This window comes from Neolamprologus multifasciatus, chromosome 18, assembly GCF_963576455.1.
Source record: "Neolamprologus multifasciatus chromosome 18, fNeoMul1.2, whole genome shotgun sequence".
NCBI classification, from domain to species: Eukaryota; Metazoa; Chordata; class Actinopteri; order Cichliformes; family Cichlidae; genus Neolamprologus; species Neolamprologus multifasciatus.
Genome location: NC_140456.1, coordinates 5305871 through 5331623, shown reverse-complemented (window position 1 = coordinate 5331623; position 25753 = coordinate 5305871). Strand labels below are relative to the sequence as shown.

At 41.1% G+C, this 25753-nt stretch overlaps 1 protein-coding gene and 2 non-coding genes across 4 annotated transcripts in view; 1 reads left to right on the top strand and 2 right to left on the bottom strand.

The window, feature by feature from the left end:
- Positions 1-25753, bottom strand: part of LOC146497173 (inactive double-stranded RNA-specific editase B2-like) — a 57916-nt gene that overhangs the window by 21719 nt on the left and 10444 nt on the right. For both annotated transcript variants that reach the window (XR_014870616.1, XM_085140657.1), the window contains exons 2-3: positions 4010-4096; positions 550-1499 (exon numbers count right to left, since the gene is read on the bottom strand). Coding sequence is in view for 1 of the 2 variants with exons in the window: in XM_085140657.1 (XP_084996783.1) it covers positions 550-1499; positions 4010-4096 (1037 nt within the window). In the remaining variant the exon portion in view is untranslated. The remainder of the gene's footprint in view (positions 1-549; positions 1500-4009; positions 4097-25753) is intronic.
- Positions 7020-7101, bottom strand: trnas-uga (transfer RNA serine (anticodon UGA)). The gene has a single exon. It is a non-coding gene; the product is annotated as a tRNA-Ser (tRNA).
- trnas-uga (transfer RNA serine (anticodon UGA)) lies at positions 17592-17673 on the top strand. The gene has a single exon. It is a non-coding gene; the product is annotated as a tRNA-Ser (tRNA).

Below are 25753 nucleotides of genomic sequence, written 5' to 3'. Positions count from 1 at the left end.
AGCAGTCATGCAGTCATGCATGGGACAGAAAGATGTAAATTCATGTATACTGTGATAGCCACAGTGCTCATGTTTACCTATTGGAGTCTTTTTTTTAACTTTTACCTGGTCATTTTGCATCTCTTTGCATTTTTATTGCTGTTTAAATGGTAAATGGTAAATGGTCTATATTTGTATAGCGCTTTACTAGTCCCTAAGGACCCCAAAGCACTTTACACAACCAGTCATCCACCCATTCACACACACATTCTCACACTGGTGATGGCAAGCTACATTGTAGCCACAGCCAACCTGGGGCGCACTGATAAGATTCATTTATGTTGCTATGATTGATGACTGACTGACTTTTAGCTGGGTCTGCTCAGGTAGGTGAAGCTCAATACAGTTTTTCATCCATGTAAGCAGGACGTGTTTTCGAAAATCAACTCATTCAAATTTGTTTATTTACTCATTACAGAAACTAGTGAAACTATTCCCTCACTTCTTTCCATATACAACTCTTTTGTTATTACTATACTTATAAAAGGAGAGTAGAGGTAAAATACTCACCTGAGGTAGCTGATTTTTGGCCCTGCTGTCCTGCAGGCCCATGAAGGTCCTCTCTGGTCCCAGACTTATGTTGTAAAGAGACTGCAGGGCAGTTGCTGCTGCTTTGGCCTTGGCCAGTCTTTTACTGGGGGCACACCCTTCAAACACCCGCCCCTCCAACCTGACCACCATAACAAAAGTCTTCATCGGCCTGCCAGGAACTCTCTCAGTCAGGCACATGTACCTGAGCCCTGGTCGCAGCTCATTGAGCAGTGCTACTGGACTGAGGTCCTCTAACAGTGAGGTGGTGACTGCTCGTCTTTTTGGATTTGTAGAGGACACCAAGTCCAGTGTTAGACGAACAAGTCTTCTGTGGTTGTAAATGCTGGAGAAGACCTCCTTTTTTGCTGCGTTGCAGTGGAGTAGATCACAGTTCCGAAGCACCGACGGCTCAAACTCTTTGAAAAATCCGTTGGGAATATCCACTTTATCTGCTGTGAAGTCCACAGGTGTGCTGGTGAAGTTCCCCATGGTGGCATGAGCCTGCGAGGCGTTTGGGAACTGAATGAATGACTGGAGAGCCTGCTCTGCAGCCCTCATCTTGGCCTGTTTTTTAGTTGGTCCTCGGCCCTCGAAGTGGAAGCCGTTTACCTCCACGGCTACAGAAAACACCGGTGCGTGCAGCGGGCCAGTCTTTGATGTGATATCATACTGCAGGCCTGGTCGTAGCTCGTTCAGGTGCACCAGTGCGTTCTTCTGAGTCACACCCCAAGCTGCTCTTTTACAGGTCGAGTGACTTTGGTAGAGCAGCTGGTCTTTTCCGTCCACCAGCGGCTGCTTCCTCTTCAAAGCTCTTTGTCCATTTCTGGGGAAAGTTGTGCAAAAAGTTGATGGGTGATACTTTCTAAGGAGGTCACGCTCCACCTGGCATTTGTCATCCTGATTCTCCTTCACCTCCAAACTGCTGGTACCTGTTTACGAGATCAAAGTGTTCACAGTGAGAAATCCTGTCCTGCTTTATTGTACATGAAAATCATCAGCATTCTTACACAGCCGCATGATTAAAACATTTTAACTGGACTCTAAAACTAAGTTAAGTAAACCCTATGATTCAAAAGCTCATAGGACCAACTTTTGAGGGAATAACTTGTTTTCTGAGACTTCATCAGTCTCTCACATCGATGTTGAGGCGTTTTTGGTCAACTCTTCGTTGCATCAGTTCATTGAGGTTTTTGGACATTCATTAATGCACAGCTCTTTTAAGGTCCCGTGACAACCTTTCAGTCAGGTTGAGGACTTTGACTCGGCCATTGCAACACAATGATTCTTTTATTTTTCAGCTTGTATCCTGTGATTTGATTTCAGCCAAGCTTTAGCTGTTAGAAAAATGGCTTCACATTTGACTGCAGAAGACTTCATGAGGAGTTCATGGTCGGCCTGTGAGATCCTGTGGCTGAAAAACAAGCCCAAATCATCCCTCCTTCGCCACTTGTTGTTTGTGCTGATATGCTTTTTGTGGTTCATGCCAAATCCGGAACTCAAACATCTCCACTTTGGTTTCATCTGTCCATGGAAAGGACAGTTAATGCCAAATACGCTAATATTTACCAGGCATAAGATTTTTTTTAGCTACCTAGTTACCATTTTAGTTTAGTTTGTTAGCATGCTAACATTTCCAATAAAGTCTAAACAGAGACTAAATCTGAAGTGCACACATCCATTGTGTCTCCATTAGGGCTGCCACGATTAGTCGACGGCGCTCGAAAATCTGCCGCACCGCTTGATGGATTGTCGGAGCATTACGGCTATCGTAGGCAGGCGCCTCGCGGAGTGATACGTACTGTGCTTCAACATAATATTACCGTATTGTGTGTGTATAACCTCTTTTTAAGTTTTGTGGATATTATACATGGTTATGCTGAGGATATGTCGGCCAATTTCCACCAGAAATGCCTTTTGGTTAAACTGTCAGCAAGGAATTTACATTTGCACTGTTAATTTTTTATATAACTTTAATGCACTTAAAAAAGCTGCTTGTGTAAGTGAAAATGCAATGATTTTTTTGGGGTGTTTTTGCACTAATAAAGTTGTGGAGTTGTAAAGTATTTTGTCTAGTGTCAATTATATCGTCGGTTATATCGTTATCGCAAATTTTCGAATGTATATCGTGATAAATATTTTTGGTCATATTGCCCTGCTCTAGTATAAGTATTAGCTTGCAACCTTAACAAAAAGGTAAGTTTTTCCATTTTATGAATCTCCTCAACAACCCTCAACCAGTCGTCCAGAACAGGGGGTCATTACAGAGCCACTTACGAGTAATTGCTTTTTTTGCTGCAGCAGTAAGAATCTTCAGGAGATATTTGTCATTGCTTGTTAATTCTTTGGGTAAGTTTCCTAAATAAAATGTTATGACGGACCGTTGTTGTGATTTAAAGCTTATAATCTGTTCTATCTTTGATATAACATCTTCCCAAAATGTAGAAAGTTTTCGACACAACCAGAATGTGGGTATGGTTTGCAGCAATTTCCCCACAGCTCGTCCAGCAAAAGGAACTTCCACCTATTTGTTGGTTTGGCATCATGAAAAATCGAACCAACTAAATTTTTGCCAGTAGGCAGAAGATGAGGTTGAAGTGGCAGTCTCACACATATTGTCCCATTGGCCAAAGTTTTTAAATAATAAACCCGGCATACCTACAGACGTCCCAGTGAGCTCAGACTTCAGACTACACACTGAGATTCAGACATTATGTTACTCGTGGTTCTTCATGATGCCAACATGAGAGCATATATTTCTACAGGCATCTCTGGAAACACAGCTCTCAACTCTCTCCTATCTGCTGTTCAAATCTTGTGGTTATGAGGGGCAGCCAATCAACATAAAACCAGCTTAGACAGAAGATGAACTGAGGGGCCCAGCGAGAAAGTACAAATAATTATTTGTATTGTTAATTCAAAGCTATTCTATTAGAGACAAAGGAAATGGAGATGTGGCAATGGGCATAGTAGGTCCCGTTAAATTATTATAATTCATACTGACCGTAGTATATTTGTAGCACTCGCAGTAATGGCTGCTGAGGCACAAAATTGTTTTTTTGGCAGGAAAAGAGTCACTGGGATTCCTGTGACTGTAGATAATGGTTGCACTGGTCTGCTTTGGATGAGCATTTGTGCTAAAAAAGTCAGGGCAATAGACATTTGTCCATCCAACAAAGTCTGCAAACATTTTAATATCAGAACATTTCATAAAGAGAAATTTGGAACAATGCATTTGTATAACTGACTGACAGGCTTATGCTGCAGTCCATGAAGCCAGCATGCTGCTAACATGGCTGAGAGTGTAATGTAGGCTGATACAACATCTGTGTTTGTAAAATAGCCACATAAACTGTCTGCAGTTCAAATGTTAGATATGTAGCACATTGAAATAATGGATGTAGAGCAAGTTGTGTGCAGTAAGAGGAGGGACGGCATTTACTTGAACTGTCTGCATCCTCAGCTGATGATGCTTCAGTATCCCAGTGTTTTATGGGGCTTATGAAGGTTGACGGCGTGCTGCTGCATCCTGAAAAACACAATGAAAAAGACTTGAGATCATTTTCATCTTATATAAATTTTCATCTAAATGGAAATATACAATGTGTCCTCTGACATTTTGTGTTTGTGAAGCGAGTCAGTGTTGTGATTCTGATGCTTAGTTTTATATTCGCCCTGAACTGCAGAAGAAATTAAATGGACTGAGGTAAACACATATACGGTGATAGAGAAAATCTGCTGCAGGAAGCCATGAACGCCATTAGAGTTCCCACTGAATGAAAACAAACAGAAAGGTGGCTCAGAGCCAGCCGGGGTAATTGAAAGGTGTCTGTGATAAGGACGGAGGCTTTCACACAAGAAGCATCATGGGCTTTAAACTCAATGAACAGCTTTGTATTATTAACCCAGTCACAGAGATTTTAAACTGAGCACAAAATCTTTTCCAAAGGCATTGGCGAGTGGCTCAAAGTGTGATCGACTGACAGGCTGCTTACGTATATTAATACGTAAAAATGAATAAGATTACGGCAAGCATATTCACCCACATCCTTTCTTACTTATAAGGGTATATTGAAAGTAACATTTCCTGGAAATCACTTACTTTTTTCAAGATGATTTGAAAATAAAGAAACTAGTAAGAAAAAGGTGATAAAAAAATTACGGTGGCCCTTAGAGGACAAATGGACTGCAACTTAAGAAAACGCCAACAATAAGAAAAATGATGCAAAATCACACAAAACACAACGGAAATGGGAAAAAACACAAGGGAAGTGTTTCTGGGCAGACAATAACCTGACGGACCAGTTGCAGGCACCCAAAACATGGTAGGCGTGTTTTATTATGATTCATATAACACTGATGACAGATCTTTAGGCAAATAGGCTAACGCATCTTTTGTTTCCTCACAAAACCGATAGATCCTCCACTTCTAAGTGTCTCCCAGCGCAAATCTTAGCATATTTTGGTTCCTGCAACTGGTCCGTCGAGTTATTGTCTCCCCAGAAACACTTCCCTAGTGCTTTTGAAAATCAGTTTTTTCCTATCCGATCGTTCAGTCTGACGTCACTAGCCGTGTCTGGGCCTAAACTCCGCTGCAGGTCCATATATCAAATGATCACTGTGGCATTTCTGAGAGTTAAAACACTGTGTAAAGTCTTTCATCTTTAATAAAATGATCAGCGTTCTGCTCTACCAGGTGTAACAACTGAGTTTAACATCCAGGCATCCATGAAAACGGAATTTATGACATTTAACGGAGTTAGAAGTTAGCAGGAAGTTAGCTTGCTAGCTTCTATCTAAATACAATATAGCATGTCCTGACTGCGGGGTTTTGGAAACAAATTAAAACGTACAGCTCTGTTATCACTTCCAACATAAATGAAGACAGAAAACTAAACAGCAGTGACGTTTGTAGGGTTACTGAAGTTTGGCTAGCTGGTATATAATGATGTGCTACCTGACCGCTAGCGACACAGCTATGTTAGCATAATATAAACAAGCTAACTTTTTTTCCTCTCGATAAAAGTTAACGTGAGTGTTCTCGGTGGTCAGGAACAAATGTAATCGCATGGCAGGATGCTGTAAAAGGACCAAACTTCAGCCAGGAGAACAACTGAGATAATCCATCCACAATACGAGGTTAGTCATTCATATACTGCTGCATGGGCTGTGCTGTAGTTACATCCTAAGGTTTTAAAAACTGGGCTTAAATAAATTATTAGCGGTAATAAAAGCCGAGGGAGGTCAACGGTGATCACTGACTGTTTTAGGAGCTTTTTGAGATTAAATAGAAGAAAATACAAAACATTAAACATGTTAACAACACAAAAGCCATATTAAACACAGACTACTTTAGGCTCGGAAGTAGGATTCGTCACGTCATCACTTAATAATCGGATTTCTGTTTTCTTTTTTCCTATTTCCGTTGTGTTTTGTGTGCTTTTGCAGCGTTTTTCTTATTCCGGTGTTTTCTTAAGTTGCAGTCCGTTTGGCCTCTCAGGGCCACCGTAAAAAATCTTTTAAAGTGATGGAATATGAGAAAACTGTAATTTACTTGAGTAAGACTTACCAAACTTTACAGACTTTTCTAATCCTTATCACACAGAGGCAACTTTAATGCTGCTAGTGTAGCACTGCAGTCATAGAAGCAGCCACACTATTCTAAACTCTTGCACCTTAAAGATATATGGTTGGTTACAATTAAATAAAGAAACAAATAATTAGAACATGTCTCATGCACTACACTGCTCACAAAAAATGAAGGGAACACTTGACCATCGCAGTATAACACAGAGTCAGTTAAACTTCAGGCATATCCATGTGTACAGGAAGCAAAAACCACTCTAACCATCAGTTTCACGAGCTTTTGTGCAAATCAAAGTAACAACAGGTGCATTCGAGCAGCAACAAGAAAACCCCCCAAAATTTGAATATTTCTGCTGGTGGTGGCCGCCGAACATTGCTCTCTCCTTTTTCCTCCTGAAGGATTTTCGGCTGTTTTTATTTTTGCGTCTGTCCTGCTGGTAGTATGGGACAATATTATCAAGAAACCAACCACAGGAATGAAGTTTTTCCCAAAAATGTATATACTGTTTATAAGGTTGAGAAACCTGCAGTCAGCTGAGACTGAAGAAGGCTTAACTTAAAAAGCTTAATTTCTTTGCATGCATAAAGAAATTAAGCTTTCTAACCCAAACCCGGTAATTTTATGTCATCTGAAACTTAAACAGCTTAAATAAAACTGACCGCAGAAAGATTTCTGCTGTATGGATTTCCAACTGTAGTGCCTCCTTCCTCATGCGCAGACTTTATTACTTTCAGAGCGAAGACCATTAGACTGTGCAGACAATTAGCTGCTTTAAGACTGAGGGTCAAAATCACCAGCACACCCGTCTCTCTGTTATTTTGCAAAAACCCTGGTTACATTTGAGTACCACGTGGTATCATTGAGCCGCTGTGAGCAGGGTTTGAACCTGCGCAGGGAGACCCTATTGGATTTCAAGTCCAACGCCTTAACCACTCGGCCATCACAGCTGCGCAGTGTAGTGGAAAATGTGCAAACTTACCATATACACTTAAGGAAAACTGGCACAAATATATTCTGTCAAATGTTTAGTTTGACAGGTTAGACAGGTCCTGTCTATCTGGGAGATTTTGAAAAAGTTGCTGCTTATATATCATTATATACATATATGTGGGGATGTAACAGCGGTGCAGTCGTGACTACTGTTGCCTCACATGAAGAAGATCCACATGAGCTCCCTGTGTCTGTGGTTCTCCTCTTCAGGTGCTCTGGGTTCCTCCCACAGTCCACACATGCTTGTTAGTTGAAATGGTGATTCTAAATTAGGTGTGAAAATCAGTGTGAATGCTTCTCTCTCTCTCTCTGTGTTAGTCCTGTGACAGACTGCTGACCTGTCCAGTGTGTACCTCACCTGTTGCCCCATGACAGCTGGGATAAGCTCCTGTGACCCTAATTTGGATAAGTGGAAGAAAACGGATGGATGGATAGTAAATGAGCTGTTTTCCCCCTTAACCTTTTTTTTCTTTGTCAATCCTATAATCTGGGCTGCTGGTGGATATAATGATATTTCCACTTTTAGTGGCTGTTATCGCTCATGGTAACATATATCTACAATATCCCTCACACACATGCCATTTGGGGGAGTCTTCAGTAACCAAAATGGTAGAGCTATACCCCGTCAGCATGTGGCTCTTGTTTAGGGTGAAGTTTAATTCTTAAACCTATTGTGTTTTCCCCTCATTTATATCCATCCATCCTCTTCTGCTTATGTATATATATGTATATGTATATATTATGGGTGCAACGATACTCATATCGATATTGAACCGTTCATACAGTGCTTTCGGTTCGGTACGCATATGTATCGAACAATACAATTTTTAAATGTATTTTATCAACTTTCCTTCTGACGATGCTGTCTGTGTTGAGCGCTCAGTGGATCTGCGCTCGACAGTGCAGCCTAGGCGGAGTAGTCGAAGGCAGATTCACTGAGCGCAGGGCAAGCTAGCGAGACAGAAGTTAAGCTCGTTGCAACATGGCAAATTGAACCTCCCCCACCCTCATTCAGATCTGGCGTTTGGAACTATTTTGGTTTTCATGTGACGTATGACCCTGAAGGTAAGCTCGTCATGGACTAAAGTAAAACAGTATGTTGGATGTGCCACGCAATGCTCAATTACATTGGTGGGAACTAGTGTGTTAGCGCAGTTAGCTCTTTAACGTGTTGGCCTTCCAGCCCCACGCACGGGGCGATCCGCAGTAGCTCGTTAACGGAGATTTGCCGTGTTGTGGCGTTAACGTCATTTCAGATTAACGCTGACAGCACTAGTGGGAACACAACGAATATGACTGCATATTTACTCCGACATCATCCTAGTGCAAAGACAAGTGGAAGCAGACAAAAACAACAAGCACGCATGCTACAAACTTTATCCGAGTCATTTAGACAGCCGTTAGCACATGATTCTCCTTATGGGGACCTGATATGTTTAATATGCTGCTGAGAATATAGCCCAGAAGAAGCGTATAGTAGAGCTTTTATTTTGGAAAGAGACATTTCTCTGTAATAAACTCTCTTTTCCAAAGATGAGTGATTTCTAGATTTATTATTTTATCCCTTTGTTGTTTCAGCAACATTAAATTTAAAAACTGTACTTTTGAGTTAAAATATATATTTATAATTTTAATAAATGACAAATTAAAAAGGCATGAACATTTTTTTTGTATCGAAAAAATATCGAACCGTGACACCAAAGTATCGAACCGAACTGTGAACTTTGTGTATCGTTGCACCCCTAATATACATATAAAACCCTTGGAGCCTGTTCAGGGAGGTTGCTGTGGTCTGCTCTTAGATCCACTCGTCACTGAGCATTGTTGTTATGGGTAGCGTCCTACCCCCATTGTGCTCTCCCAGTATTGCTCTGTCTCCAGCCTTGTTGGAGCTGTTCTCATATTGTCTCTGCCAGTGAGAGTATACACTGGATGGTTCAGCTGGTGCTTCTGGATGTTAGTCTTTGCTTAGCAGTTTCCAAGGCCTCAGGTTTGGGCATGTTTCTGTACTTCTTAGGCATCCCTTCCTTCATCACATGTTTCTGCAGCTCCAATAGTTGGCTAACTTCCCTCCGTGCTGCTTTTATCCTTGCCTCTAGTGTCCTTCTCCGTGGAGGGTAATGCTCCTAGTGGCTGTTCATCTTGTAGCCGAGCATCTCTGTGATCACTGCTGCCGTGGTGTAGATCAGCTGGTTGGTTTCACTGACGGTCGAAGTAGGGATGGTCTGCAATGCTGTATTAACATCTTCTAGTAGACCTTCAGAGTGTACTTGACAGTCTTGGTAATCGGCCACGAAGGGTTTAGATTTTAGCCACGGTCCTCTTTCAATGCACAAGGTGTGTCAGCTGGGTCAGTTACCCAGCATTTTGAGTTTATTTTGATTTCTTATGATGTATTGGAAAAAAGTTTAATTCTAGTGTATGTTGTAGTTAGGTTTTAGTGTAGTTAATTATCATCCATGCTTTTTTGTTTATGTGTCATTTCCTGTTTCCTGTATAAGTCTGTCTTGTCCTCTGCGTATGACTTTTAGTTATGCCAGTGCCTCGTTCCCCCCAGTCTGTCATGTTTCATGTCCTATTGCCAAGCTTGTCGTTGTCACAGCCTACATCTCATTGTGTTTCCTGTTTTATTTTGACAGTCTCATGTTCCATGTTCAGTGTGTTTATTTTTGCTTCCCCTGTGGCATCGTGTTCATTTTTGTCAGCTGTGTTTTCACTTCCCTCATTACCCATCTCTGTGTTTAAGTATGCTGTCTCCCTTTGTTCATTGTTGAGTCTGCTGTTTACCTCCTCACAGCTCTATGGTTCATGTCGTCAGGATATTCACGGTTCATGTTTTAGTTTCTCAAAGTTTAGGTTTTGTTAGTTCTTGCTCACTTCATGTTATTACTTATTTTCACGTGTTTCATCGGCCACAGTAACGGCTCATTTTTTGTTTGATCAGTTTTCCCTCCTGTGTGTTCTGCTTTTGGGTCCACAACACACCAGCATCGGCCATAACAAGTTGTTTTTGGGGCTTGGTACCCAATTTTGGAGAGTGGGAATGCCTGACAGGAGCTTGTGGTACTGAGGCAGGTTACTGGAAGATTGGGAATGATGATATCTCAGTAGTAGCATTCCAACATGGATTTTAAAATGCACAATCCTCTGTAAAGCTCTCACACCTTACTTTTTATATGCAGCCCTTTCCTATCTACTCCATCTCCACTACAACTTCCACTTGTTTTGTTTTTGGAGTTTGGCTTCAGGGAAAAAGAAAAAACACCATAATAGATCACCTGCTGATCCCTGTTGGTCCCCAAACCAGTGACCCCATTTATTCCCATTTATCTGATGCACAAGTACCATTTGAGAGTTTTTATTTTGTAACATTTCTTGTTAGAATACATTCACATAAACACTGAAATATGAGCAGCAGCAGCAATTATACTGTTCATAAGCTATTAATGAATTCCTGTTAAACTATAACTATTATGGACCAACATTAAACTAGTCTGCAGCTTTATTACATGCCATTTTTCACTTTTAAGGCTTCCTGAAATGAAAAATTACTTTTTAAAAACCAATATTATGAGCTGAACATGGCTGCAAATTACAGAGAATCATATGAAATTAGTTGTGCTCCATGCAAATAAAAGTGGTGTCAATTTCACCATTAAACTGAGATATTTCTTAGTAATATTAAAGAAGCCAGAGTCAGATTAAATATGCAACTTTTCTGACTTCTTTGTGGGTAATTTTATTGCTTATTTTCCTAATTTTTACCCCAAGTGACTGCTGATTCTGGAGGGCACTGCAAAGCAAACTAAAAGTCATTAGAATAATGAAGAGTGCACACTAAACTATTGTGCATTAACCTTCCACCTTTCAGTTATATTAGGCGTGTGATGCCATTAAGTGGTGGGATGATATGAATGAGAGCTGTGAGATGGGATGTGAACGTAATGATGTGAGTCCTGTGCTTCTGAAGGCAGGTGGAGGCTGGAGGTGTTTTAATGACCTGCATCATCACAGCTAATGGGACCATTTATTTTCAGACAAAAAAAGAAGTTAATAACTGTTTTTCTTTGCGTCGTATCCACTGAGCTCTCGCGTCTTCCCACACTTGCCGCCATTTTCACGTTTTTCATCATCTTTCACTTGACATCCTCTGATATAGACACAAAAACACACCCTCGGTAGTCCAAAAAGCCCTTCATTAACTCACACCCATTTGTGAGTGAAGTAGTAGACTTTCCACTTGATTTAAATAGAGGTTATCCAAGTTGCAATGTGACAAACTGTCTGCTTAATCTACCTCTAAAGTTTTACATGAGCAGATCTACACGATGGTGTTGTGCAGCTTGAGCTTTGCAAAACAGGTGAGCAGATTTTAGAGAGCATGTGCATGTAGCAAAGAACAAATTAGTGAATAACTGGAGGGGATTGGTGCTGGATAGGTGCACGCAAGTCTTTGTCATCCAACTTAATTATGTCAAAAAAGTGTTTGCAGTACAAACTATGATTTTTTTTGAATGAAGACAAATGAGCAGTTATACCAAAGTGATGAAAAAGTGATAATGCACTTGAGCAGCAACAATAAGACAACCCCACAGTTCTTCTCGTGGCCGCCTGAGGCTCCAAAGGAGAGTCAGTCGCTAGCAGAGATGGGCGGTAACGCGTTACTTGTAATGCGTTACTGTAATCCGATTACTTTTTTCAAGTAACGAGTAAAGTAAGGGATTACTATTGCAAAAACGGTAATTAGATTACCGTTACTTTCCCGTAGGAACGCTGCGTTACTGCGTTACTAAAACCGTGATTGTTTTTTTGCGAGAATGTCTCATGACAGTGACGTAAGCGAGTGCGACGTTCGTGACAACAGCTGTGTGCAGATCAACAATGGATCATATATCGAGTGCAGAGAGAGTATGAGCGTGCAGCGTTTAAAGCGTGGAAGTACTGACCTTACTTTGAGTTTGATTCCATAAAAAGTGACAAAAACATTAGTGTCCGTTGTGCGTGGGAAGAAAACTTCTTTTTACAGCGAAAAAAACCCCTAAACTTCCGAGCAAGCACCGAGTAGCTACGACGTAATGGGAAACTCACAGAGAAACTCGCGGATTCTTCCACTGACCGCTGCACACCTGCACCAGGGTAAACCTCCGCCTACCCCACTCCTGCTTTACAGGTGAAAATAGAGCAACAGGACCGCTAGTCTTTGACTTTATTTATTTTCTGCTGTGTTTTACTTGCATCTATTTGAAAGAGTGAGTGTAAACACAAATATATATATATATATATATATATATATATATATATATATATATATATATATATATTTTTATGTGCTGGAATGTGCAGATAATAGGTTTAAATATTAAACAAATTTCTTCCAGTAAGAGAATGGTGCATATAATTAAATTTTTGCTTGATGCATAAAGTTAAAAGATTAAAACTAATAAAATAAGTTTTAAAAAGAGACTTTTCCATTTGATTACATTTTGTATGATGGATTATGTAGAAAAAGTAGAATTGGGCTGAAAGATCTATCACTTTATCACCTATTCAGGTTGTAAATCGTGTTTTTAAAAAGTAACTAAGTAATTAATTACTTTTTAAAATAAGTAATCAGTAAAGTAACGGGATTACTTTTGGGGGAAGTAATCAGTAATTAGTTACTGATTACTTTTTTCAAGTAACTTGACCAACACTGGTCGCTATAGATTGTACAAAAGTGCACAAAACATTCCTTAGTGTATATATCATTGTATACCATATGCAGATGTGTTGAGGTCGACCTATCAAATATTGGGGCCGCACATCACCGGTGTAATAATCCAGCTGATTTCTGTACCTCGCTTTAGCCTCTCAGCCACCACAGTTTTTTCTGCCCTTGCATTCTTTGAGGTAAATGCATCAGTGGATGCAGAAAGTGCAAAAGAAAATGCTGATGTTAGTCGTTCAGATGATTGCTACCTGCACGCAAAAGGCCACAATGTTCTGGAAGATGCAGAACAGCAGAGAGGAAAAAAGAGAGAGAGCAGGAAGCTTGTGTGGCTTCGTATTACACACTGCTTGTGTTTATCAAAGCTTAAGAAGGGAAGTTTCTCCATTCAGCCGGTGTTAATGAACCTTATTTAATAGAATAATGAAATTAGGCATGGCAGGGGGGAAGCAAGAAGCACCCGCTCACTGTCCGGTTTGTGTGTGTGGGCTGACAGCTGTGGATAATCTCATTTGCTAAGCATAATTAATGGCAAGTGGTTTCATTTACTTGTAATGTGGACTTTCTTTTCTCAAGGGCAAAGAAATATGAAAACTTTTTGGATTAATTTTTCTATCGACTGACTCGTAAATTTGTAAGAGTAGATTTATTTTCTTATTTTATTAAAGCTCCTGCTCCTTTCTTACTTTTTTACTTTATTGTCTTTAATGAGTCTCAGTGCAAATATAAAAGAGGAAAAAAGGCAGGTCTTTCTTTTATGAGACAGTAAGTATGCCATTCTTGGCCAGGACTTCAGGGCTGTGGTTGTTCTGCTGTTAGGGTTTCCGGCTTGAACTTTTGTTGGGTTTCGCTGCACGGGTTTGAATCCTGTTCCCAGTGGCTAAAGTTAAAATAATGTTTTTAATATTTATAACAGGCAACACTTTCTAAAGCCATGATTACCGGTGAGCACTGTGCAGTTATGAGGTGTTCCAGAAAAAAACATGTTAATAGCTGGAAGGTTTGAGAAAAAAACTTTTCAGTAGTGGAGACATCTTCAATACATGCAATGCATGGGTGACCTTTAAGCTGATAATGCAGCATGAAATGGTGAGCTTCTAACAAAATCCAGTTTAGTTGCATCAGTAGAAGTTTGTTTGCACGATGTGACCTCCAGATGTCCTCCTGATGCAGCAAGGAAAGAAAAAGCAGTCGTGCATTGAAGATTTTGGTCCAGGCTCTACAGCCTACATTCATCAAATACCACTGAGTGGAAATAGAGAAAATCCTGGACTCAACCATTTTCACCAGATAATCCTCCTTTCTGACTTACAGAATGATAAAACTTTACTAACCTGACTTCATTTTCATTCAGTATGGCCTGAAACTATGACCATAAATGCATCAGCTGTCTTCTAAAGTCCCAGAGAAAAAAGGTAGAAGCTGCACCCACACTTTATGCTATTTATCTGTCCTACCAGGGTGACCGTGGCTCAGGGGGTTGGGAAGTGCATCTGTAACCGGAAGGTTGCCGGTTTGATTCCTGGGCTCTCTGTCCTGGTCGTTGTGTCCTTGGGCAAGACACTTTACCCTACCGCCTACTGGTGTTTGCAAGAGGGGCCGATGGCGCGATATTGAAGCCTCGCTTCTGTCAGTCTGCCCCAGGGCAGCTGTGTGTAAATGTGAGAGTGAATGAATAGTGGCATTGTAAAGTGCTTTGGGTGCCTTGAAAAGCGCTATATAAATCCCATCCATTATTATTACTCTAAACAGCAGAACTAGTCTGTATTATCTTTCATCTGTGTTTTGCTAGCAGACAATAAAGTGATGACAAATTACAACTGCATGTGCCATTTGTCACATTGGGTGAGTTAAATAAGCTGACATATGTCATTGTTTTTTAGATTTCCTCACAAGTTGCCTTTACGTGCAGCATTCAAGCGCAGGTACTGAGCAGTGATGGCCGCGTGGTTACGGCGCTGGACTGGAAGCTCAGTGAGGGAATGTAGGTCCAAATCTATGGACCTGCATGGAGACAACCATGTGACTTTGTAACCAATCAAATGTGCAAGCTATTTCAAAAGTATGTTAATTATTATACTGTATTTATTAATTATATTATTGTAATCACCAATATATTTTTTTATGTTTCTGTAATTGTTAATAGTAAAATTTAATTATTGTTGTTATTAATGAATTATCAAATGTACTATTTCACAAAACAAAGAAAAAAATAGAAAAGCACTGTTATTTTTGATTAAGATGATAATTTAAGTAAGTTATTTGTAATAACTGTAACTGTAATGTAAGTAAAATGGCCTGTATTTGTAAAGCGCTTTACTTGGTCCTAAGGACCCCAAAGCGCTTTACACTATACACAATCATCCACCCATTCACACACAGGTGATGGCAGCTACAGTGTAGCCGCAGCCACCCTGGGGCGCACTGACAGAGGCAAGGCTGCCGGACACTGGCGCCACCGGGCCCTCTGACCACCACCAGACAATGGGTGAACTGTCTTGCCCAAGGACACAACGACCGAGACTGTCCGAGCTCAAACCGGCAACCTTCTGATTACAAGACGAACTCCCAACTCTTGAGCCACAATCGCCCAAGTAAGTTATTTACTTACATTCGTGAACAGAAAAGTTTGTTTTAGTGGTCCAGTGTACCGGCTGAAGTTTAATTTAATATGAGATGTTTTAACCGAAGCAGCACAGTCTTGAGTTTTGGTGCTGGGGCTAAAGTTGTAATAACCGTCACTGTCCTTTAAAATGCTGAAGAGTTTGCAGTTCTTGCAGCGCTTCTACAGATTCCAGTGTTGCCTAAGATTAGTTTTGATGTCTCTTTCTATGTTTCTTAAGATGGAAAGAGACTGTTTGCGTCTTTGAACGATGAATTGGATTTCAAAATGCTCCTCCTTAAAATCCCACCAATGTTCATTTTAGTTTGTTTATAGGAGATAAGAGAAGGTGTGCACAGTAGAGCTGAGCTCAAACATGACCTAATTCATTGCTCATTACAAGAAGAAACACTATAGAGTTGAGAAAAAATTAGATTTTCAAAGTAGAAAAATATCCTTTTTATCTTCTACCTGTGAGGAAAATCTGCTGTGATAACGCCTCGAGCTTTGATCAGCTCTCCGTTCACGTGTGGGCGGGCTGAGAGAGCAAACTGCTGACAGTATGTTCCAATGAGCTAAACATTTGCACACAACACGCACTGCTCACACAGATGCACACAAACACACGTCCCACACATACTCCTACAAAGTTACAGAAAAACAGCGATTAACGCAACCAAAGTGAATGACAAACGTAGCATGGCGCTGTTGTCCACCAGCAGGTGAGTCACTGTGGTCAAAGTCTCCGTACAGTTCGTCACAGGGTTAAACAGCCATCTGCCTCTGAAGGCTCGAGCACACTGCGATTTCGCTTCAGTGTGCGACGTCGATCTAAAAACATGTAGGACGTTACGTTTGATGGATACAGAATTGGAAACTAGACGTTTGATGATATTACACATCATCATCATCATTATCCAAATGAGCTACGTCTTAATCAGCATGTCTCACGCTGCGTTTTGATTGGGTCGTTAGTAGATATAACCACGACCAAAGATATCATCACAATCTTTTCAGGCTGTATTTGTAGATGCCTGAACTTACCCATATGGAAAACAAATAGTAAAAACATATATGACTTACTCATGAAAGTGGCCACTTTCATGAGTAAGTCATATATAAATCATATAAGGCTTACATGATTTACTCATGAAAGTGGCCACTTTCTCATTACTTTCATATATTTTTTTAGTAAGTATACAAAACATATAAGTTTCATTATATAATTTTTCAAGGGATCTTATATGTGTTTTCACTCTTGTATGCTTTTCATACAAGTTTCATACAAGACAGATAAAAACTTTATAAGATTTATATATATCTTTTCCATATGGGTAAAGCCTGTATGGCTGTTGGTGCACTACTTGCTTAAGGTTGCACCACTGGTCTGGACTTTTACTCGGTCACTGCAGCACCTTGTTTCTTTTTTCAGCCATTCTGTTGCAGATTTGCTGCTGTGCTTGTGATCATTGTGCTGTTGCATGACTCAATGACTCAATTATGGCCACGTTTTGACTGTCAGACAGATGGCCTCTCATGTGACTTTGGTATACAGAAGAGTTAATGTTTGCCTCAAAAACTGCAAGTCCAAATCATCACCCCTCCAAGGTCTAGCACAGTATTGTACATTGTCTGTGCAAAGGTGTCTTAACAGACCTCTCTGCATTGTATCATATCTGTTATTAATCTCTGTCTCTCTTCCACAGCATGTCTTTATCCTGTCTTCCTTCTCTCACCCCAACCGGTCGCAGCAGATGGCCCCGCCCCTCCCTGAGCCTGGTTCTGCCGGAGGTTTCTTCCTGTTAAAAGGGAGTTTTTCCTTCCCACTGTCGCCAAAGTGCTTACTCATAGGGGGTCATATGATTGTTGGGTTTTTCTCTGTATCTATGAAGCGCCTTGAGGCAACTTTTGTTGTGATTTGGCGCTATATAAATAAAATTGAATTGAATTGAAAGGGTTAGGTGGTTTGTTTAAATGCAGCTTTGCAAACCTAAGCTGTGCTGTGAAAAAGGTGAGATTCAGGTGGAGACAATGCAAAGAGACAAGTGAAAAAATTCACTGCAGAAATCAGTGAAAATGATTTAGTTGGTGGTGTCACAATACATGCAAAAACTAAAGCAAAGAAACAAACACAAGCAGCTGTGATGGCCGAGTGGTTAAGGCGTTGGACTTGAAATCCAATGGGATCTTCCCGCGCAGGTTCAAATCCTGCTCACAGCGAAGTGCTTCTTTTTGGCACCATGTCCAGATTAACCCACATACCCATGAGGTAGTGGGAAGCTGTGGTTCAGACACAGTATGTGTTGTCTTGTCACATCAACTAAGAAATCTAAAATCTAACTGGCCCCAAATAAAAATGAGGCTTCCTTGTGGGAACAAAGGGGTGTTTAAAAATAATTTTAAATATGACTATAAAATGTTAAATATGCAATGAAAACTTTTGGTATTATTAGATGTAAAACTACCAATTTTCACATTTTGAAAAAAAAGTGCACCACTGTGTCTTGATGTGTGCTCAATCATCCAGGTAAATAAATCCAAGACCATCTATGTCACAGGTGTCGAACTCCAGGCCTCAAGGGCCGGTGTCCTGCAGGTTTTAGATGTGTCCTTGATCCAACACAGCTGATTTAAATGGCTAAATGACCTCCTCAACATGTCTTGAAGTTCTCCAGAGGACTAGTAATGAACTAATCATTTGATTCAGGTGTGTTGACCCAGGGTGAGATCTAAAACCTGCAGGACACCAGCCCTCGAGGCCTGGAGTTCGACACCCCTAATCTATGTAAAAGACCATCTCTGAACTGATGAGGGGGCCTGAGGGTACATCTTTCACCATCTTGCAGCTGTTCCTCAACTCTGTGAATGGTACTCATGCCTATTGATCAATGGTCATGACAGTTTGCATATTAATAATCAAGGAACGGCCCTCACAGTTCATTCAGTAGGCTGGTTTGAGTCATTGTGCAACTGTACTGTTTATAAGATTGGGGAAACCTGCAGTCAGCTGAGACTGAAGAAGTCACTTGGATGAGCGATGAAACGTTTCTCCCGCTGCAAACGCTACGTCCAGATGAACAGAATCAACTTTTTGGGATGTGCACCACTGTGATTAACTTTGTGGTTCTCCAACTGTGGGGCGAGGCCCACTGTGGGTGGGACATGGTCACTGCAGGGGACGGAGAACCAGGTGAAAAGGTTAATTTTTTAAGGAAAATAAACTGTAGCAGTTTCTTGATGCTCTGACATTTGTTCAAATAAGACTCACGACAGAAACAATAAAAACTGGGTTTTGGGGCATTAACACTTTGTGGCTTCTGCAGTAAAAGTAATGTCTTTACTTTTACCCCCTAAAAGAATTAAACACACACAGTTACAGTTGTATCCAGACTGCTCTGTGTTAGCTTCATTAGTCAAGTCAAGTGGCTTTATTATCATTCCAACCATGTGCAGTGGTACAGCACACAATGAAATAACATAACGTTCCTCCAAGACCATGGTGCTACATATGACATATAACAAACAATTAACACAGGACTAGATAAAGTGCAAGTGTGAGAGTGCAACACCAGACAGAACAGAGTGATACAGACAAAACAGTGCAACAGAAATGTGCAAAAACACTGAGTATTGTGCAAAAAGTCACTTGGTGTGTGTGAGTCCAGTACCTCACAGTTCTTTGGTTTGGGAATTTTCTGACTGGTTCTTGATCTCATCCTTCTCACTCGAATTTAAGAAATCCTGGTGAGTACACCAAGCGTCAAATCTTCATTAAAAATGTTAAACAAATCTTCAAAATCCGGATAAAATGCTTTTGGACCCTTTCTGCATATTTTCACTGATGATATTGAGGCAGTCACGAAGAGCAGAAAGCACAAAGACAGTTTAAAATCTTTATCTAAAGTTTAATAAATAGCAGCAAGCTGACTGGATTTTTCCAAATGTATTGTGCTGGCTTTCAAACCCATTTTTCCATTTTGTCTAATTAAAACATTGCAGCTAAGTGTTTGCGATTTCACCACAGATCCATGTCAGATACCATTTTCTTCCCCACACAGCGAGAACAGGCTGCAGAGCTTCTCTCCGGCCTAAATTTAGTTCAGTACGTCGTCTCATCTCATCGCACTCAGGGAACAAACGTCTGCTTTCAAATCAACAAGCTGATGATCATTATTTGGAAATGAGTGATGAAATTATTGCCTGAAACATACGGTGATGTGCAATGAAACTAAAACGAGAGACAATAACAGTGGCAGCGGTAATCTATGGCAGCCTGTTGCCTGCTTCCAATGGGCCTCGCTTCAGCTTTTAATGCCCTCGCCTGCTGACTCGCTGTCACTTCATCAGTTTGAATGATTAGGCGGTGCTTATCTCTCACTGTGAGCCGTGTTTGTTGGCTCGCAGTTGGAGAATCGCTTAATTGTTTCGTTAGTTTATCGAGGCCCAAGTGTAGTCAGAGAAATGAGCGGGTTAAATCTAATGTTGCTGTCAGTGTAAGAAAGAAATATATCATTTTTTTCTGTAGATTAGACTTTTTTTTATAAACCATCTGGCTAAAGTGTGCAGAGCGTCTTTATCTTTGGGCCACATTTGGTCTTAACTGGGGCCGGTTTGGGTCCTGACTTATCCCTGCTTGTTTTGCACTGTAGTTAGACATCCTCACCTGCTGTCAGTCAGCTGATGCTCCCCGTTATTCCCCATCAGACTGTCTCATTCTCATTACAGTCGAGTTTTCCACCGTTTTCCTCGTGTTTCCATTTTCTCTCTGTGTATTTTTTGCATCCTGTTAGTCCCAGTCGCATTCCTTGTGATTAGGGATGCACCGATACCGATACTGGTATCGGGTATCGAGGCCGATACTCTAAAATGTGTGTGTACTCATACTCGTAAAAGTTAACCGATACCGAGAACCGATACCAACTTATTTCATTAATCAGAGGGTGGCTTGTCATTTCTTTTGTAGTTTTTTAGATTGGCCACTAGGGGGACATCATGCGCTAAACAGGCACAGGGTTAGGCGAGTGAGACTGGCGGCTCCAGATAAAAAAGAGAAACTGGAGGCTGCTGTAGCTAGGCTAAACAAAATGTCAGCAGTGTGGACCGGAACAGCCAACTTTAACTCAGGTTTTGGAAAAGCGAAGAAAAATGTCAAGAGAAAATCCACGGGCAGTTAAAATAACAGAGGCTCTGACTTATTTTATCGCTCTGGATGACCAGCCAATGCTGGTCGTGGAAAACATAGGATTGCACCGTCTTCTCAGCATACTCGAGCTGCGATATGAAATTCCCAACCGCCCACACATCAGGGAGATAATGGTGCCAAAACTTTCTGAAGAGGTAAAGAAGTGTTTATTTATTATTCTGAAAGCTCGAGACAGTGCCAATAGTTCAGTGATATTTTGTTAAATTACAATGAGGAGACTCTGCAATAATTTAACAGAAGTGCTTATTTTTCACTTCAAAATTTTTTGTGGTCATTTTTATTAAGATTTTATTTTTTATCGGCAGCGAATAAAATAAAAGCTGTCTTCCTGTTCATTGCATTTGTGTGTGTGTGTGTGGTAGAAGTATCGGTTTTTGTGCTCTGTATCGGCAAGTACTCAGATCCAAGTATCGGTATCGTATTGGTTTTAAAAAATTGGTATCGTTGCATCCCTACTTGTGATGTTTATGTCTGATTTTTGGCCCTTTTGACTTTTTGACCTTAACCTGGATTAATGATTAGGATTTAGTGCTTTTCCTCTGACTGCCTGGTCCTGTGTTTGTCCTCTCTGGGGTCATTGCACAGGGTAAGTCCGGCTGCTTTAACTCAGCCACAGGTCTGTACTACAGAGCAGGATTATCCAGGTGATTTCGGGGTTAACCCTGGGTGTTCGCTGTTATGGAGACGGTTTACTTCTTGCTTTGTCATACTTACATCGCCATGGTTACTTATGCTGCAGATATCATCTCTGGAGCAGTGTTGTTGTGCTCTAGATTAAAGATCAGGTAAGAAATCACCGCCTACTGACCAATCAGATCTCTGGAAAATATCATCACCATTCCTTGTAGATGTCTCTGATCACTGTGCACAGATAACAGGAGAACCTAAAGTTTTATTCTATAAGCATCTAAAATCTTTCTCTTCCCCTGAAGCACGTCTTTAATACATACGCAACCTGTTTGTAGCAACAATGTTATTGTTCTTTTCCCCTTAAAATATGATCTTAAATTCTATCAAACTGGCATGTTGTCTCAGCATTTCTGTGTCTATACAAATCAAATTGTAACAAAGTTGGGACTCTGTGTAAAATCTAAATGAAGGCAGAATGTGATTGAACCCAGCTGCTCCTGTTTGTTCTGTTTGTTTCACGATGCACCAAATATTTTCAGCTGGTTTGGCATCGTTTTGTTGATGCAAAGCCTTCGACTAAAACACGTGGAGCATATTCTGATGTAAAACCTGCACATACCTTTCAACACTGATGGCGCCTTTCCAGATGTGCAAGCTGCCAGTTCCATAAGTACTAATGACCTCCAATACCAGCTGATAACAAGCCAAATGCTCCCTCTCCTCTTAGTTCTAGAAGCAGTGGCATCCATGTTTTTCGAACAGAATGTCACATTTTGTGATTTCCACTTTGCCTCAGTCTAGAGTCCAAGCCTCTGTTCTGACTCCACCGACTGTCAGGGTCTCTCAGTTTCCTGCTCTTCAGCCAACACACCTGTTTCTGATTTGTTCATGACCTGCCAGATCGTTGTGGTGGTCGGGCTCAGTCATGCTTGTGTGCTTCCTAACGTTGCCTTTTTCTGCCTTGCAGTCTCGTGTTCGGTTGGCTGAAGACCTCCTCTTGTGTTTAGTACTCACCTGCTGTCTCAGGCTGGTTTGCTCCTCTAAGGAAAGGATTCATCTTCACTTACCTGCCAGAACTCAACAACCTTTACTTAAATCCCTGGAATTCTCGCTGCATCTCATCTCATTGCATTTTGTATTTACTCGGGTTATTGTTGTCAAATAAGAACATTTGTCTGATCATTTGAACCACGCAGGTGTGACAAAAAAACCCCAAAAAAAACAAAACGTGAGAAATACTTTTTCGCAGTGTTACGTAAGGCCCAAAATAGCCTCCGTACAAGAAAGTAGTAGCTCTAATATTGACCAGTAACGAACCACCACACGCACACTGCAATGGGGTACACAAGATTTATTTGTTCTTTCTCCGGGTAAAACTACTGGCTGAAGACAACTCTGGCCAGGAATCCAAGGCCTAAAGCCACCGCGGTCAGGGTTGTTAGCCTTTTCAGGCCTGACTTCGTTCGAGGCTGGGTGTCCACATCACATCCTGGGAGCTGGAACTTCCCCAAAACTTGTCCAGTTTCCTTGTCAGGGGCACAGAGAGTCTCCAGTCCAGTGTTTGTTTTCCTGCCTCCCAGCACATCCACTCACATCCCAATAAAAATGAGTCCTCCCTCAAACATCCTCAGATTATTTTAAAAGCAAAACCAGGCCAGGTTAAAAATCTTTTCCGTTAAAATGTGCACACTTCATCCTGGATCTTCGAGGCTTCCCTGCTACACCAGTGTCCTACTAAAAAAACAACAACAACCCCTACTTCCTGTTTCCTCTCCCCTTTATAGAGAAGGGCTCCAGTCCTCCCCAATCAGCTGTTCCCTGTACTCAACTCCAAATAGCTGGCAGCTGGACTAGAGTAGAATCTCCACTCCCACATGGGTGTGGCCCACACCTCACATCAAACACAAACATCAAAGCATGCAATTAATACAAAACAAAATCTAAAGTAATGCCAACCCAAAAGCTTAGTGGGGGATTCTCTCCATCCTTTTCCACCATGCTATACTCTGTAACACGCAGCAAGGTCAGCCTGAAGTTAATCACATTTGCTATTTTTATTTTATAATTTACTATTAAAAGTGCAATTTAAAAATAAAAATTCTGGATTTTGCAATAAAAATATCAGTGACTATCTTATTCTGTCGCTGCTTCAGCCCCACTGGGGATCAAAACTCAGCTGCGGCGCTGTCCTTCCAAGCTGCAGAGAAGATGGGACCCCTAACGCTTGCAGAGTTATGGCCACACTTTACCCGCTGAGCATCCCTGCAATTAAGTTAAATGGGCGCACAAACCATATTGCTAATGGTTTCACAAAGCCCAAGCCCCAGAGAAGTGTGGCGATTGAAGAATCCATCAGTGAAATTGCGCACTGACATGCCCCACTAAGTTTGACTGCACGATGGAGCTCACTTATCCAAAATGCATCCAATATACAAATATAGCCAAACACACGCCACGTCATGACACAGAGCCGGAGCAGACAGCAGCTGTTTGTCGCATGTCGGAGAATCGTAATCCTCGCTAAAAGCAGGACAATCAAATCATTTCTCCAACGAGACTTTACAGCCAATGAATGACAGTTTGTTAATTTGACTGAAAAGGCAACAGAAGGGGATTTTTTTACAGCCAAATGGCAGTTTATTTTTACTGAAATGCTCCCAAAAACTTCATCTGTATCCAGACAAAAAACAGATACAAATCCAGATTAACAAAGTAATTTCATTGCAGTCTGCGCTCAGAGGGTCCTCACAGCGTGCTGTAATAAACGAGCTGAAATCAAGCGGCTTTGCATCTAGAAAAGTTCTTGACATGTTCTTGATTTTTTTCCTCTTTAATCAACTCACTGATGTTTTTATTTCAAGGTGAACTCCGATGCAGCTGAAAACTACCCTGCCGGTTTTGTTGTCTCTCTGTTTCTGAGCTTTTTGCGCATCTTTTGACATAATTGTGCTTCCCATTATTTCTCTTCTCTGACTTTTGCTTTGCCTCACTTGATCTCCTGAAACTGCTGTAAAATATCTCAAAATAACCTCCTCCCTGTGGAGGAATATAGGTGACAGCTGAGTGCCTTAATTATGGGGACAGAAAAAGGTGAATAAGCTGCGAGTGCTGCTTCACGGGGCTGTGCTCATTTGCAGATTCGGGACTTTATTTAGGTCTACAATACGGTACAGTACTCAGTGTCATGTATGACTATTGATCTGTGTATTAAAACCCACCGGTTTATAAATTTCATGGTCCTAGATTTTTTGGGGATTTATTGAGTTTTTATTCCTGTTTTGATTTTTAATGTTTTGTGTGTCTCCCGCCTTTCCCTCCCTCCGTCTTCTCCTTGTGTTTATTAGTGATGGGTCGTTCGCGAACGAAATGGCTCTTAGAGCCGACTCTTTGAAGTGAACGACGCGAGCCGGCTCCTTATTGGGAGCCGTGAGGTTTTTTTTTTTTTTCTTTCTCTCACCCTCTCTCTCGCCCTTTTTCCCGCTAAACTCCGCATGCGCAGCCTGTACTTTGCGCTGGGCAGAGGGGGGAGGGGCGTTAGTTACACTCAGTAGCACAGGAACAGAGCCAGAGAGAAAGAGAGCCAGGGACAACAACGTCACATTAGAAAGGTATAGTAATCATCCACTATTTTCAGTTGCAGATGATAAAGGATTCAGAAATCATGCAGGCCCATATGACAGAGAATATGCCTCTTCTTTTTGTTTTAATATTTTAATTTATATTTAATTGTGTTGTGGTTTGCAGTGTTTTGTGTTGTTTCACGTTAAATTTGTTTAAAAGGAAAAAGCTGAAAATTTAAATAGTTAAAAGTTTAAAATGTAAATAGTTGTTTTTTGTATTATATGATTTATTTATTACATTTTATGTGGAGTGAATAAATAAAGTATATTTATGGTGGACGATCGTGGCTCAAGAGTTGGGAGTTCGCCTTGTAATCGGAAGGTTGCCAGTTCGAGCCCCGGCTCGGACAGTCTCGGTCGTTGTGTCCTTGGGCAAGACACTTCACCTACCGCCTACTGGTGTTGGCCAGAAGGGCCGATGGCGCAATATGGCAGCCTCGCTTCTGTCAGTCTGCCCCAGGGCAGCTGTGGCTACAACTGTAGCTTGCCTCCACCAGTGTGTGAATGTGAGAGTGAATGGGTGGATGACTGGACGTGTAAAGCGCTTTGGGGTCCCTAGGCGGGACTAGTAAACGCGCTATACAAATACAGGCCATTTACCATTACCATTTACCTTAAAGACAAAACACGTACAAACTCCAAAATGCGTAAAAACTCCAAAACACGTAAAAACTCAGAAGCACGTACAAAAGACAACAGAAGTGCTCCAGGTTTCTAGGGCGCAGTGTTGAGCTTTTGTTACCTAGTGGCTACACAAGCCAGGAAGTATCAACAACCGGATTTGGTGTGTGGTAATAACAGGTAAATGAACTTTTTTTTTAAATTATTTGAATAAATATGAGTGCTT